This window comes from Poecilia mexicana, unplaced genomic scaffold (genome assembly GCF_051168715.1).
Source record: "Poecilia mexicana isolate PSO_F unplaced genomic scaffold, ASM5116871v1 scaffold_6, whole genome shotgun sequence".
NCBI classification, from domain to species: Eukaryota; Metazoa; Chordata; class Actinopteri; order Cyprinodontiformes; family Poeciliidae; genus Poecilia; species Poecilia mexicana.
In genome coordinates, this window is record NW_028263375.1 from 2557718 (window position 1) to 2573490 (window position 15773).

General features: G+C 40.2%; 1 protein-coding gene across 2 annotated transcripts in view; it reads right to left on the minus strand.

The window, feature by feature from the left end:
- vps13b (vacuolar protein sorting 13 homolog B) overlaps positions 1-15773 on the minus strand; it is a 298354-nt gene that overhangs the window by 16150 nt on the left and 266431 nt on the right. For both annotated transcript variants that reach the window (XM_015003945.2, XM_015003947.2), the window contains exons 49-57: positions 15447-15530; positions 14323-14498; positions 10436-10606; positions 6524-6731; positions 4956-5144; positions 4279-4425; positions 3085-3359; positions 1860-1987; positions 464-660 (exon numbers count right to left, since the gene is read on the minus strand). In XM_015003945.2, the coding sequence (XP_014859431.2) occupies positions 464-660; positions 1860-1987; positions 3085-3359; positions 4279-4425; positions 4956-5144; positions 6524-6731; positions 10436-10606; positions 14323-14498; positions 15447-15530 (1575 nt within the window). The remainder of the gene's footprint in view (positions 1-463; positions 661-1859; positions 1988-3084; positions 3360-4278; positions 4426-4955; positions 5145-6523; positions 6732-10435; positions 10607-14322; positions 14499-15446; positions 15531-15773) is intronic.

A 15773-nucleotide genomic window follows, 5' to 3' on the forward strand; every position in this document is an offset into this window, starting at 1 on the left:
CACAAACATACAGAACCAAACCTAACCATCTAAATATTACTTTCTGACACATAAAAACCTGCTTTTCTCGGACATGCCAAACTTGTTCTCTTAACACAAAGCTCAATGTTGCTAAAAAGAAAAAAAGGAAAAAAAAAAAGAGCAAACATTTACCTGGAGAGTTTTTACTGTCATTGTAAGTCTGGTTATTAGTCAGCTAATTCAAAACATCAACTTTGCCAGAAGAGGAGAGAGATCTCTGGCGCCATCTAGCTGTGGAGAGTGTGTTCAGCTGGACGGAGCAGCGGGGATTTCATGTTTTTGGAAATCCATCAATTCCAGGTGAGAAGGTAAGGTCAACCAAATGTTCAAATGTTTGTTAAAAGGTATAAAAGAAAATTGGATAAGTTTTTTTTTTTTTTCTAGAGGCAGGCAGATGCATAACGTCTTCACTTTGCATCAGACAGGAAAGCACATTTCTTACCTGAGTGCCGGGACAGTTGATGTCGATGGGGTCTGTCCAGTCGGTGGCGCTTTTTTCTGACATGGTCTTCAGCTGCAGGGTGGGCAGCAGCTCTCTCTGTCTGCACTCTGGGAAGCTGGAGAAGTGGTGATAGAGCTCATGGTGGAGGGAAGAGTCAGCAGGCAGCGGGTGGCAGAACACCTCGCTCCTCGGTGTCTCTGTGACAGAGGAAACAAGCCGCAATGTTAGAAAAATGTCAGTGAAGAGAATGCTTTCTGTTCAGATCAAAGGAGACGAGAATGATGAAATTAAATCCTGATGAACAACTGGAGAGCTGGAAGCCTTTGGGGATGTCTTTTCCTGTCTGTTAATGAAAAACTTCAGCTTCCCCAAAGCATAGTGCTGCCACCACCAAGTTATACTTATAGGACTGTTTGTTCAATACAAGCATTTTGCATAAAGGACAAAAAGTTCTGTCTGTGTCTCATCTAATCAGAACATCTTCATGTTTGTCGTCTTCCCTCAGTGCGTTGTGGCAAACTATAAATAGTTTTTATGACATTATTTATCCAGCAATTGCTTCTTTTTTGTCACCCCTCTATAAAGCGCTATCACAATAAAATGTTCCAGAAATTATTGCGATAATCAAAAATATTGTTATTTTGAGACCATTTTGATTGCAGCACAATAATGAAAGTACATCCTCCCAAAGACCAATAAATTTTAATTTCTTACAAATGTTTAACACTGGAACTGGAAGACACTTTAAATATCCAAAATAAACAACCAGAACATCAAAAACAATCGATACTAAAGTCTCAATAAACAAAAAAGTAGCCGCTGAAGACTTCTGTCCTCTAGTCTCAGGTAGAAAGAGAAACAAGAAAAATACTAAACAATCGTGGAAAAGGAAATTATCAAGCTTGTTTTAATTTATCATGTGATTAATTGATTAATTGCTTAATGTGACAGGCTTAGAGGAGAGCTTAACAGCTAATACCTATTCTGTCAACAGATTCTCTGACCTGAGCTGCACATCTTTGATCACTCTCCCTCCCCGTCTGTCCTGAAGGTTTATCTATGCCTCTGTGTCTTGGTAAATTTGCAACTGTGACATACACTTTTCCTCTTCAAACAAAGCTCTGAGAGACTTCCAGAGCTTGAGATAATGTTTTAGAACTAAACCTGATATAAGCCTCCATAAACCATTCTCCCCGACCTGTCTGATTTGTTCCTTGGTTTTCATGAGGCCTTCACTGAACATCTGGATTTATACTGAGATTAAATTACACTCTGCTTATTAATTAGGTGAGTTCTGAGCTAATGTACAAAAGCTGGTCTATCATGTACAATCTGAAGAAGATGCAACAAAACATAAGATAAGTCATGATATCCAGGGATTTAGGATGCTGTTTACCTTTGACGTTCTCTTTAAGCAGCAGTGGGACAGGACACCTGTTTTCAATTAGCATGCGTGGACAGGGGTCCTTGTTTAAGGTGATGTATGTCACTCCAAGATGTTCCTGATATGTCAGCACTACGGCTCTGCAAAACAAGAACCAACAAACAAACATGTAAATAGCTGTCCGCAAACTGTTCATAATGTCCTGTAACCGCACTGAGATAAGAGCTCACACACCCATCAACAAATCAAAAAACGTTGGACCGTTTCCGCGTCCGTCTGTGGATGGGAGATAAACCTACAAGCAGAACTGCAGCTAAAGCCAAGAGGTGACACATCTTTGCTCCGCAGGGCTCTGCGGCCGGGGTTTTATTTTGGTTTACGCTATATATCTGTGCTGATTACATGTGATTGTGAGCCAACACACTAAATGAGAGGAGCCAGAATCAAAACCAGAACAGCAGAAAAACAGACAATGTATGTCCGCTGTGGTGCATATGTCACTGCTGAGAGCTGTCCAAGCTGCCATCTAATCTGAACACAAGAACTGAAAATGATAGAGGACAAGAAAAAGAAGTAGAGAAAAAAACAAAACAAAGAAGAGCTTCAGATCAATTACATAAGACAACCTTGGAGAGCGTAGAAGTGGAAACGCTGAGAGTATCTCTCTTCCTGCTTCACCTCCAGTGTTTAACAAAGTGTAGCTAGCCGGAGACCAGAGGCAGCCAGGGTTGGTTTGCTCTGCTTTAAACGATCCGGTTCAGAAAAACAGCTGAATTGGCTTAAAATGTTAGTTTTTTGAAACATGGACAAAAGCATTTGATAAGTCTGCACCAGTACAGCACACTTAAATACACCTACAGCTTATACATGTCTGGTGAGACATGTATAAAAACAACGCAACTTTAATTTGTTCAGTCAGCACAGTTAGATGTTTAACAGTCAATGTAAAACAAATAATAAAGAAAAAAAACCGACAAAAACAATAGTCTGACTACGTTGGTCAAACATGTAAAATAAGCTGCAACAAACCTTTTTTCAAATGGTTCAGAAAGTCCAATAAGAAAATTCTAAATATAATATAAAATAAATAATAAGGCATGACATCAAACAGTTCTGCCCTTATAGATCGGATACATTGTAATTGTCACCCAATCTACAATTTTTTTTTCCAATATCAGGACTGATGCAGATATTAACGGATTGGTACATCTCCACTTTAATGGATTGTCACACCCACCTGCTGCACAGGCCACGTCCACAGTCCTGATCCACAGGTATGGACAGACTCTGCCTGGGGAGGTCTGGTCTCACTGGAGCAGGGACGCTCCACGCTGTGGCATCAGGCTTTGAGACCAGGCTGAACAGCATGTGTCTGAGAGGCAAAGGGAACTCCACCGACCCCTGGACACCGGGCTGAAGGAGGTCCCAGCACGGCACGGAGCACGGCTTGGCCAGAGACGACCCATCTGAGGGAGGGATGGTGAACACGGTGCTCTCTGGTACCTCACAGACCTGGTCAGGGGACAGGAGGGAAAATTAAAACGACTGGAGGTGGGGAGGACATTTTTTTTTGGCATGAAGGAGATAAAAAGAACTAAAAGTGGCACCAAAAACCAGATGAGCTAGAATAAAAGCAGAAAAGAAAGTCCCAAGGCATACAATGCGGAAGTGATTACAACCAACGATACTTTGTAAAACCACAATGTTATTTTACTTTATTCCCTTTCCCTCTAAGCTTGGTGCTAAATTGGTAGCAGAGAAATCCTGCTGTGTTGGTTTAGCAGCTAGCGAGCGGTGAGCAGTGCAGACTTCAGAGATCAGGCAGTGAGCATGATGAAGAGAGCAACTAGAAAGGCATTCCTGGCCTTGTTTGTGGTCTGTGTTTTTGCCAAATCTTTAGATTTTTTTTTTAAATTCTCTCTCTCTTTTTCTTTTTTAAGTTTTTTCTTTCAGTCAATTAGGGGCAAACTGGCAAGCTTCACCATTATTCTAAAAGGAGATCTGAAGGACTGTTAAATGACATCACAGCATTGTTGCTCTCTTTGGGGACAGGCAGCAGATGAAAGCAAACGGGGAAACCTGCATCCAATTCTGGGTGTTTGTCTAATGTCCCTATGAAGTGCCATTGCCACATGGGGAGAGCGGTGGAGGGAGGAGGACTGGGGGAACATGATCTGATGGAAAACGGCTTGCAACACAGTGCGGCTGTGCATATATGTATGCGTGTGTGTGTGTGCGTGTGTGGTAAGGGTTTCGAGGATTGGTGCTGGGGTAGACAAGCGTGCTGCAAGGCGAATGCGCTGCATATGTGAAGTTCAGCAGGAGATCCAAGCAGGTGTTGCAGAATTCAAACTTCATCATCTGTCACACTTGTGTATTCTTTAGATGAATGAATCAGTGGGAAAACAAAGAGCGGCGCAGTGTGCGCTACCTGTTCGCCTCCTCCTAAGGCGTGGTTGGTCAGCAGAGGCCTGTAGTGGATGCTGTAAGGAGTGTTGTTGACCAGGATGGTTCTATCCTCTACCTGCAGGATCTGGATTCCGTGTCTGACTACAGAGGACACACAGAACTGACACACCTGCACGGGAAAGAACACACAGGTACACTAATTACTCTACCTGTATGACTTTTTGTTACGTAAGGCATAGTTTCAAAAATATATATTCTTGCCGTCTAAAACAGCAGGAGAAACATGTAAAGTGTGGAAGAAGACATTTCAATTGTTGTTATTATGAATTCATATGTTTGTTGCTATATTTCTCTGGTTGTATTTCATTTTTTCCCTCTTTCTGCAGGTGTAGGAGCAGACTCCTGGGTGTTGACTTATCTCTCCTCCACCCCTATGCCCTCCTTTCCCTTTAAACCTTTTCCCATCCTTTCTTCCTGTCTTTTCTCCTTTCTTTTCCATCGCTGGTTTTACAAAAAGAAGGGAATACAGTTGAATGAGTACACTACAAAACAATCTTAAAAATATTAACATACAGGAACAGACTTAATCTTTAAAAAAACATGCTAGCATAAATATGCCAGGAGGATCCATGAGGAGAGTCTCTCTCTCTCTCTCTCTCACTCTCTCTCTCTCTCTCTCTCTCTTTCTCTCTCTCTCACCTTCTGTTTCCCAGGAAAGGCTCCCAGAGAGATGTCAACTTCAACGTATCCCTCCTCATCCAGGGTGACCACCACGGAGCTCGTCCCCTCCTTCCATCGAGGAGAGGTCAGATCGTGAACCAGCTTCAGTGCCGTGGACTTGTGCACTGTGTTGGTTTGGGCCCAGTAGATGCCGATCTGAAAAGCTTCCTAGACGGCGGGGAAAAAAAAAAAAGGATTCAGTGACAGAACAGAGCACTGGGAGGATGATGTGGGGAAGACTAGGAGAAAAAGGATCAAATCACTGTCTGTCAGAGGAGACCACATTTTCTAAAAAAAAAAAACCCCAAAAAACAAAAAAACTGGCATTTGATTGCATTTTGGAAACAGTCGCACGGTAAAGTCAGCTGCAGCTTAAGTCCTGAAAAACAAACTTCGTGTCAGTGAATGGCATTTCTAAAAGATATGGCAGCTACATCCTCCTACATTATTGGTTGCTGTGCTGGGATGACATAATGAAGGTGCCAAAAAGATGGCTAAATTACACAATGATTGTTCATCTGGCTGAGATGCATCATCAAACAAACAGATCAAATCACAAACCTTCTCCTGTTTAACCAATCTGGCATGTGACCTACAGCTAAGACTCTTCTCTTGGTTTGTTGGGCCTTCCTAAATATCATGGTGCTATGGAAACAATGCTTTATTTGTTTCTATTTCACAGCCTTTTACGTACTTACAACTTCTTATTTTGTTCCTTTGTGCTGAACCCTATTAGGGTCTGCTCTTTGATACGCTGCCTCACGGCTCAGCTCTGAGTTAGTGAAATTTGTGTGTGTGTGTGTGTATGTGTGTGTGTGTGCGTGCGCGTGTGTGTGTTTGTTATGTTCCACAGGGGAAAACCATCTGCAGCTTTCTTCTACTGGTCTTAGCAGCCAGAGAGAAGACATGACTGCAGTACACTGTGACAGAGCTTGGCTGTAGTTGAAGACGTAGGCAGGGAATATTGTTGTAATGCAGCTCTGCTAGATGATCTCAGGATTTGTACTTATTAGTCATGACTGAAATGAGAAAAGAGCTGGATTCATAATGATTGCTGTGATGTCATAAAAAGACATCCAGGTCCTGAAGTGAAGAAAAATGAAAGGACCTCAGAAAATATTCAGCGTTCTAAAGACTCTAATTATAATCGCTTTGCTGAAAAGTTAATGTACAGGTTTAATGACGAATGCGAGTCTTATTTACATGAAGCTTTTTCATCAACTCCTTTCTCATATGTAATGCCTCATGAAATTATCCGCACACCTTGAACCACTTAAACTCCAATGTGTTGGAATTTGAACAGCTCAACAAAATATAGTACATAACTGTGAAGTGTCACATTTTGGATTTGCTTCTGCTTCTCCCAATGGCTAATGATATATAAAAGACCAAATATAGTCATGGTAACCAATCTGGTCAGATCACCTTTCTTTGGTCTCCCATCAGGGATTCTCTGAGTCAAACACAAAACACTCCAGCCTCATCAGAACCAACTTTAGAGCCCATTTTTTGTCATCACTTTTCAACAATTTCTGAATAATTCCTACCTTGAAATTTGGGGGTACAATGACTTTGCCGGCTGGTATCTGCAGTACGATGGTTTCTCCCTCAAAAAGCCACAGGTCCCACTGAGAGTCATTGACCATAAGAGCCCAGGGGAGCAGTTCCACCAGCAGTGTGTTCAGTCCAGGTTTCCACTGTGACAGCTTCACCTGCATCGGACTGTCCCACTGGGCAAGAGGCTCCAGCGCAGACCTGTTAGAGCAGAAGAGCTTTAAGATCAATCTCCCTGGTACAACTTGAGCATAAATAACACAATAAGACAAAGACCCTTTGAAAGAACAAGAATATGATTAGAATATTAGAAAAATCATTCAATTTTATCATTAATTTACCTTCAGAAAATTACAGCAACATGTAAAACAAACGTCCATGATAGAGTTTGTTTTCCGTCGAGATCCCTGGAATAAACCGACTGACGCATAAACCTAAATCACTGTGGCACTCCAACCTTTATTATGCACAAAAGTCATGAGGTTTAGCTAGCATAATTAAAATGTATTTGATAAAGGCAACTCTAACACTGACAGACCATCAGTGAGCTGACAGCAGTCACAAAGACTAAACAAATATGAAGAGAGAAATGGCCTGTCGACAAGCTATGCGACCCGAACAGATTCAGAGAAGAGTTGACAAAGCATCTGGGATCACACACCAACATGTTGGGACAGAGACACAAAGCCAGACAGACAGAAACACACAATCATTTTTCCACCAATTCACAGACACAGCAGCCATTTCAAAGTAATCGTGGTCTCCTGAGTCCTAAATATTGCCGAATGTTAGCGGAGAGCCAAACAAACATTTTCCACAGAATTCCTCTTAAGTTCAAAGCCATTAAATACGATCCAGTCCTTCTCCCACAAGACCACCTGGAATTGGCTCAAGCTACCAACCTGCCAACTCAAACTTGTCACACACCTCAAAGACTCTCTGCTGTGACATGGGACCTAAACTGGGAACAGCTTTTCCTTACCGTTTACTGCTATTTATGTTGCTATGTGTGGTTAAATAGGTGGTTGACCTCAATGCTGAGGACAGAAAACTGCAGGGATCATAAATCACATTACACAGCTCACAAGAAGGTAATTGAAAGAAATGTTCTCAACTGCTTCTGTCAAAACCCAAAAGTGGAGTTTGAGGATTTTAAATGTAGAAAACGCAGCAGCCGAGTCCAGCAATTACAAGATGTTTATTTAATTATTGCACAGTCAATGCGCTACCATTGAAAAACCAAAGTATTCACAAAAGTAAGTTTGGTTCATTTTGGATTTTCTGCTGCAACTAAACTGTCCAAACTAAAAACCTTAAAGTATTAAAAAACTAAAATACACAAATTAATTTGTGGCTTTAATCGAACTCCACAATATTGAGGTTACATTTTAAAATTATGTTTCATAATAATTTGAGATAACCACAGATTTAAAAAAGTACACACTAACCATTTACATTTAACATATAATTGCAACATTGTTAAGACTTGAGATGGCTTAAACTTTCAAGATTAACTCTGATTTGATTGTCTTTGTTTCAGACTTGATTTGAGGATAAAGGCTTGCGACTTTCAAAACAATGACTTGAATCATTGTTTTGATTACATTCAAGGTCATAGATCAGTACTGTTACATTAAAGTCATTTTGCCTTCAAAATGAGGGACATGAGCCTAACATACTGAAAAACCTACACTCAAAATTAGAAAGCAGCCTCAAAGGGACATGTAGTACAACAAGGTACGTGTGTGTGTTTGTTTAGCTGTTCCATTTAGGACCTTCTCTGGAAAATGGGGGCCAAAACCTGGTCCTAATGTGATAGTTAGGGATTAAGTTTATAGATAAGGTATAAATTAATATTTAGCCAGGGTTAGGAATGTACTGGTAAGGGTTAGGGTTAAATGCAGTTAATGAAATGAATCTAAGTCAATACATAGTTCTAATATGGACAAGAATACAAAATTGTGTGTGTGTGCGTGCGTGCGTGCGTGTGTGTGTGTGTGCGCGTGTGCAAAAAACGAATAGATTTTCAAGAAACCACAGGCAGACATACGACTCAGATGTCCAACAGATCCTCTGGGACTCTTTGTAGTCTAAAGCCTGAAGTGGAACATGTGGTCGGCTCTCCTACCACTGTTATCAAGATGTGACTAGTTGGTGACAAAATATGATTTCCACGGAGACATTTATAAACACCGTGTATTGTACATGCAGACTCATCCCATTGCATGCATATAAGCAGAATACACATGCTCACTAAAGTGCAGTGCTTGAACTTGAAGGTAAGGCCTTGTGGTTTGTGTGTGTAAAAAAAAAAAGACATCCAGAATCTCTGGACTGCTGCTCTAGTTTGGTGCACAGCCTTGTGTGGAGATTGCACTGTACAATTTTATTATGTGAACAAAGTAACCAATAAAAAGAGGCTGACCTCATTAAAAGCAGGGTTGCACAACTTTGCAGCAAGAATGCGAAAAGAATCTTGTGATTTGAAAAAATAAAAAATAAAGAAACAGTGGTGGAGGGTCTTGATGAAAAGTATTATGAAATCTGAGATTTAATGCTTGCCACAGAAGAAGTACAATTAATCTGAAAAAGAATTATAGATGTTGACTTAGATGGGTTATGAGGTATTAAAGGGCCTTGAAGTGGTGAGCGCTGATGATGTGATTAGTGGGAAACTAGCTTAAAACATACATCATGTTTTTCATTTCCACCCTGCATTTGTTTTTGCTTCTCACTGTTTACAAATAAAAGTGGATGAGGAAGGCTTTTCCACATTAGGTGTCTTAGCAGGCACCCGGAGAAGATGGAAAGCTTTTAAATCTAAATCTTTATTACACTGTGACAGTAATTTTTAGAACAATCACCAGAATTTATAACTGATGCTTCAATTTTGGGTTTACATTGTCTGATTTCTACCCTCTTAACCTGCAGCAGGTGACACTGACCCGGTTCTCTGAGGTTTCTTCCTGTTGAAGTCCTTCCTTTCCACTGACACTACATTCCTGCTAATTAGAAGGAATTACAGCACAAATCTAGAAATCACTGCTTACCAACTAGCATTCAATTATCAAATGACTTTCTAGAGTATGAAAATTATAACTGAACTCTATATACTTAAATCTGGCTATATAAGAATGAAGTAATTTGATCTGAATTGAATCTGGGTAAAATAAGTATTTCAACAGATCAACAACGTTCTAAAGCCCCTTCTCCATTGTCAAGTCTCACCCCAGCCATTTAATGTCTGGTTCGGTTCTAGCCAAGCTGGGTGTGCCTCCATTGGCAGTGTGTTCCTCACTACGTGGGCGTGAATATGGGCAGGAAGGTGGGGGTGAATGTGGGAACACTGATGATGTCATCTTGCGTGTGTACCCTTGGGCGGCCAGTTTCTCCGAAATCTCTTGGTACATTTTTTCATTGCGGGTTGCCCCATCCCCGCTGTATGCGCTCCTCAGACACAATTGATAAAAAGGTTTAAACCAAGAGGTTTGACCAGAGTTATCAATTTGCCGTTAGCCGTCTCACCAACTGCTATGGTTTTGCTGAAGATTGAAAACTATGGTGAAAGTGTTGATGTAAACCCATAAGGCAATCAACGAATGCAGTCTGCTGCCAATCACATTGATTGCGCGCAATACCTGGCTTGTACCACCCCTGAAGTGGGTCCACAAAATACGTGGGATTTGAGATGAATCTGGCCGGGATTCACCAGGAAAGATCCAGTTAAAGGCACGCCCAGGGAGAAAGGGTTTATGTTCGAATATTTTTCAAAGTGCTATTAACAAACACCCAATGTCAAGAACAACCCACCTAGAGCTTACAAACAGATGCCATCAGATGATCTTTGTTGAGAATTTCAATTGACATAAATAAAACTGAAGACAACAAAGTTCAGCAGGGCGTACCTGTCAGTGTCCTTGGTGACATAAGGCCATGGTGAGTCTGTGGTGGTCTTGGGGCCGTAGAAATCAGCCAGGATGTGTTCCGGGTTGTCTTCATTCCCTGTCTTGTTCATTATCTGTCTGATTAGACCAGTGGAGATGGGTACGGCACAGTGTGACGCATCCTTATCCTCCCTGAGGGAAAACAGCACAAACTCAAGAATCATCATAGATCCTTGATTCCTTGTCAAAACACACTCTGTTTCTGTCTTGCTACATAAAACATTGAAAGTGCATAGACTGATCCCACTTGATCTCCTGCTCGGTGCAGTCCATGATAAGTCATTGTTTGAAAAGAGAGCTAGAAGCTGCTGTGTGTGTGTTTCTGCGAATCTGGCATAGAAGCTTGTTTACTTACATTATGCCAGAAACAATTCAGCAATACTCTTTTATTTCAGTATAAAACAAGACATCTCCTGACAGCAGCTAACTGTTCCCATTGCGACCTTCGGCTAAACTCCATTTTTACCCTCGAACCTTGAAGTGGGTGGAATCTGTCTTTTGTTAGAGATTTTTTTTTTGTGACATGCAGCTTGCCTTACAAACACTAATTCAAAAAGATCACAGAAAGAGCTAAATGGCAGTAAATAATCCGATTGGATACCTCATCTCCATTCGTTGGTCAATTATAGACCGGACTCAAAAAAAAAAGAACCGAAATCCAAACAATGTAATAGCATCTACTCTTTCTCTGGGAAGCATCCAGTTCTTCTTGGCTGCAGCAGAGAAGCCCCCATAACCCAGAACAGCAGTTTGTTAACAGAGCCCATTGTGCTATAAAGGGAATGCAGAGGGCTACAGCTTATGGATCTGGAACAAGACTGAGGAGAGGGACAAGGTGTTGACAGGAAGCTTTTCATCCAGAGCGGTCCCCTGAGGGGGGAAACTGGACGGACTTCTGATTTTAACCCACCATTTTCTTATGTGGCGGCTGGAATGAGAGGAACAGGACAAAACCGTTCTGGTTAAGACTTGTCTGTGTCTCTAGCATTGCAGACCGCAACTCTGCTCCCTACCTCGTCCATTAAAGTCCACAGGTATGTGTAATTACAGGATGGAAAGATGAGCTGTTGACCAGTGAACATTTACGATTGGATCTATCATAGAGGTTTAGGGTAAGCTGAAAGGTTGGGGGGGGGGGTGTCTGTGTACATGTGTGTATGTTTACAGTTGTGGCTTGTAGTGTGTGTTTGAGAGGATGAAGAGGGATGAGCGATGGATTGAGTTGGGCAGGGGGTGGGGGTGGGGGGGTAGCAAAGAAGAGAATGTAAGTTTGTGCGGTCTGAAAGCAGCTTAGACAGGGGATGGATTGTAAATACAAGGAGCTCTGTGGTTGCAATCTAGAAAGACAAGACACTTGGGTTTTTTTTCAAAGCTTGTTTTTTTGCACGCATGAAAAAGATTTCTGTAAAACAACATCAGCCAAATATATTCCCAGGGACAGTATGCCCACTGTGGTTTCTTTATTGCAACTGAAACCAAAACAAACTTTGTTACCAGATATCTAAATACAACAGTTAACAAAAATATCTCAGAAGCAGTCGGTTACGTTCAAAGATTTATCCTGTTTGTTCACATTACCGGCGAATGATACCAAAAGAGCTATAATTTTTCTGCAAGGGTGCATAAAATAACAAGAATTATGGATGTTCAAATACTTTAATCAGTAGCAAAAACAACACAATAAATTCACTCGTTATTGTGAGATCATAATCTCGCACCACAAAAATAAAAGGAGGAAAACATGTAATGTGAGTAGATTTATTTCGTGAGGGAAAAAAAATTGTTTCATAAATAATTGTTTTTAATAGAATTACTGGTGCTTTAATTACTACAACCACTGCTGATATTACCTTCTTTTAAGACAGTACTTAATCTTCTCCAATAACATTTCACAAGGTCAGAGCATATCAATAGATGGATGATTTATCCAGAGTATGCTCTTATGCTCTTTTCCCTTTGGGATTTTTAGAAAATGATGCTTGAAGAAGGTAGATCATGCATCAGATAAAACTTTAAGTTTTGCCATAGGTTTTGGATCAATGTTTTGTTGGCCCATTTTCAGTTTGCTAGCTTACTCAAGATTTTTATTTGAATGAGTTTGTGATCCTTTTCTTTGGAGGAGAAAAGGATGAATATCATCATTGATGCTTCATCACACTTTACAGTGGACATGAACTGTATTCCTACATATTCATCCTTTGGTTCAGATCTTTTATTGTCCAAATTCCACTCCCCAGCTAACTCCCTACTCTGAAAGGTTAACATTTAGTCAGGTACAGAGATTCCTAAACCTGTTTTACCATGATAACAATCTGTAGGAAATCTATTTTGCTGGTTTATCAAGGAAGACTTGTCTGGCTTCTCACAACCTACATCTGACTGACCAACCCTCTGAGTTAGTCAGACTGAGTAGTCCCACATTCAACTAGACCACACCCATAAGCAGTAATTTCCCCCTTATTTTACAAATTGGTCTTGACGCTGAACCAGGTATTATTTAGTGACTCGTATGCAGGCCAGGGGTGTTGTTTTACTAACTTTGGACTTAAGGAACCTTTAAAAACAAAAGCAAAGGCTTTTTTTCCTGGCACCACAACCCATTTTTAACATCTAATGGTGGTTTTAGTGACTTCTTAATAAGACTTGGTAACCATGAGGCGGCACTCTTTGCAGCTCTCTAAGCTTTGAAGATGGCTTTCATCCAGCCTTGTGGTCACTGGCGAAAAGAAATGCTAGTCTGTGTCACCTCTTGTTTATGTCCCCAGGAAACTTGCAGTCATGGATTAGAAATCAGAAGTTCCTGAACACTGTAATAAATTTTAAAAAAGTATAAATTAAAATACATACATTTAATTTATTTCAAATGAGACAAATATTTAGTGATTTGTGGCTGCTGAAAACATATGATTTGTCCATAAACTTAGATTTTAAGACCAACTGTATTACTTTTTATGAAGAACTGCATGGAAACATGAATATATGAAAAAGATTAGAAAGTGCAAAAGCACACTTACAAACTATGACAAAGTAACAGTGATGTATGTGACAAGCTTTGACCGTAAATGTCACACTTACACTAGCACTTAGCTAACCAACACATACATGGACCACACACAGATACAGGACACATACTCTTCCCCTACACATCTGTGTGCGTATGCACACAGACACACACACACAACACACGGTCAGCTGCTCTGACTATGGCTCATGTCTAAGTGAGGTGTAATTACGATCCAACCTGACATGCTGCAGTTAGAGCTGTGTCACAGCTGCAGTCAAGACAGCTTACTGCTCCCCTGAAATGTGCGCAGATTCTCATGGATCATGTCTTCATTAATGGCTCACAGAGAGCAGAATGTGCTGCGAAGGGTTTGACTTTATGCTGCATGTAGGCACACCAAAAACCTATTAAAAGAGCAGAGTCGCTGTTTCCCTTGCAGCTGTATGAGCTAGTCACTCATGATTTAAGACAATCATGCACTGAAAGAACTAAATTGTCCTGTGAGTACATTCTGCTGGCTCCGAAGCAGGTATGAGTGATGGAAAGAGGAAAGGAAGCTGCCTATTTGAAAGTAGGAATTGGTTCGTTATGAGTGTTTGACAGATCTATGTTGTACCTCTAGGTGTAAGGCTACGTGAGCGTTTTGTTCAACATACAGATTTTTTTTTTGTTCCACTGTGCAAGATAGTTACAAAATTTTAAACTCCTATGATATTCTTTAGGCATAAAATAGTTGAAACAATATAAGTTTTGGATTAGTAAGTATTTGACAACCATAATAACCATTAAACAAACTTTTCACTCAAATGTTTTGTGCAATAGTATTAAATCTGATTTTAATTACCTGGCCTGGAAAATGAGGTGGTGGGTAAGTTCTGCCTCGGTGTTTAAAAGGGGTTCCTGGTGGCCTTGTCCATGGATTAGCTGAGTTTCTTTCAGTCCCAGACTCCTTTTCTCTATGTGGACAACTAGTGGCTCTGGCAAGTGGCTCCTCATGACAAAAAGTGGACTGAAAATCACCTGAAAGAAGAAAGTTTTGGAAAAATGAAAGCATCACTGTGCAAATTTAAGCTAAAAAGAGGAGCTGATCAGTTGAGAAGACAAAATTATTATTCTTAAGGCGTCCTGTCCGGCAGAGTGGCTCTCACAATTGCTGTCTGAGTGTCAAGGGGAGGCTTTCACTATAATACTCCACTGATTATAAAAATTTATAGGGAAGTGCTTTGGATTTTTTTCAAATGTAATAGACATGGAGTCATAAAAGAAAGGAGGAAGGAAAGGTGGGGGAACGGTTTCAGAGGAAAGAAGAAGAGTAAAGAAGAGCATAGAAAATACAACACCCTAGAAATCTGCTTCTACACCTGCAGAAAGAGAGACAAAAAACCCTGACAAACCATTGCAAAAAACAAAATATGCAGATCTGACAACAATTATATCACTGCAAAATGCATGGTATGAGTTAAAATAATATCCATTTAGTGTCAAGCGTGGCCCAACTTATCATATTGTATCATATCATACGTGAAAGTGAAATTCTTAGACACATGGTATGTTGGATCTCACAATTTCTTATGCCTTTTATTAAAACAAAACATAATATTTATATACACACATACACTATATTTTTTAAAATATCTTTTACATATTGTAAAAGATATTTTACAATATGTAAATTGTTTTACAAATGTTGATTTTTTTCCAACATTTGTTAAAGTCAAATTAATTGTTTGCAGTTATGGCACTAGAGCACAAATCAAATGTTTGACTGAAACACAAATTAATAGAATGTCAGACTAAATTTTAAAATTGTGTCACAATGTGGTACAAAGGCTTGAGTAGAATAGAATATACATTATTGATCCTCAGGGTGAAATTGCTTATATGTTGACAAGCTACTCCATCCAAAGTATTAAATACTAACAAATTCAAATATAAACATGAAAGAGTGTGATGCTGTGCACTACGTACCAGTCTCTGCTGCATGTGTGAGTCCGGCTCAACGGTAATCAGAGTACACCAGACGTAAAGCAACGAGCCGCTGGAACAGGCCACCTAAAAGAGCACAGATCTGTTCTTATAATTAAAGTCCTTTCTTATTACAAAGCATAATTTAAACCAGCCCCGCTGCCACTGGAAAGATGTAGTATGTGTGATACCTCTAATGTCTTACCATAGCTGCAACAAGTTCAGACTAATCACAGGGACTAAAGATCAACATGTTTCTAATTGTTTCTGCATGGAAATAAATGCAATAGTCGCCTCCATGTTTATAGTCCTCCATCAGTATTGCATTAT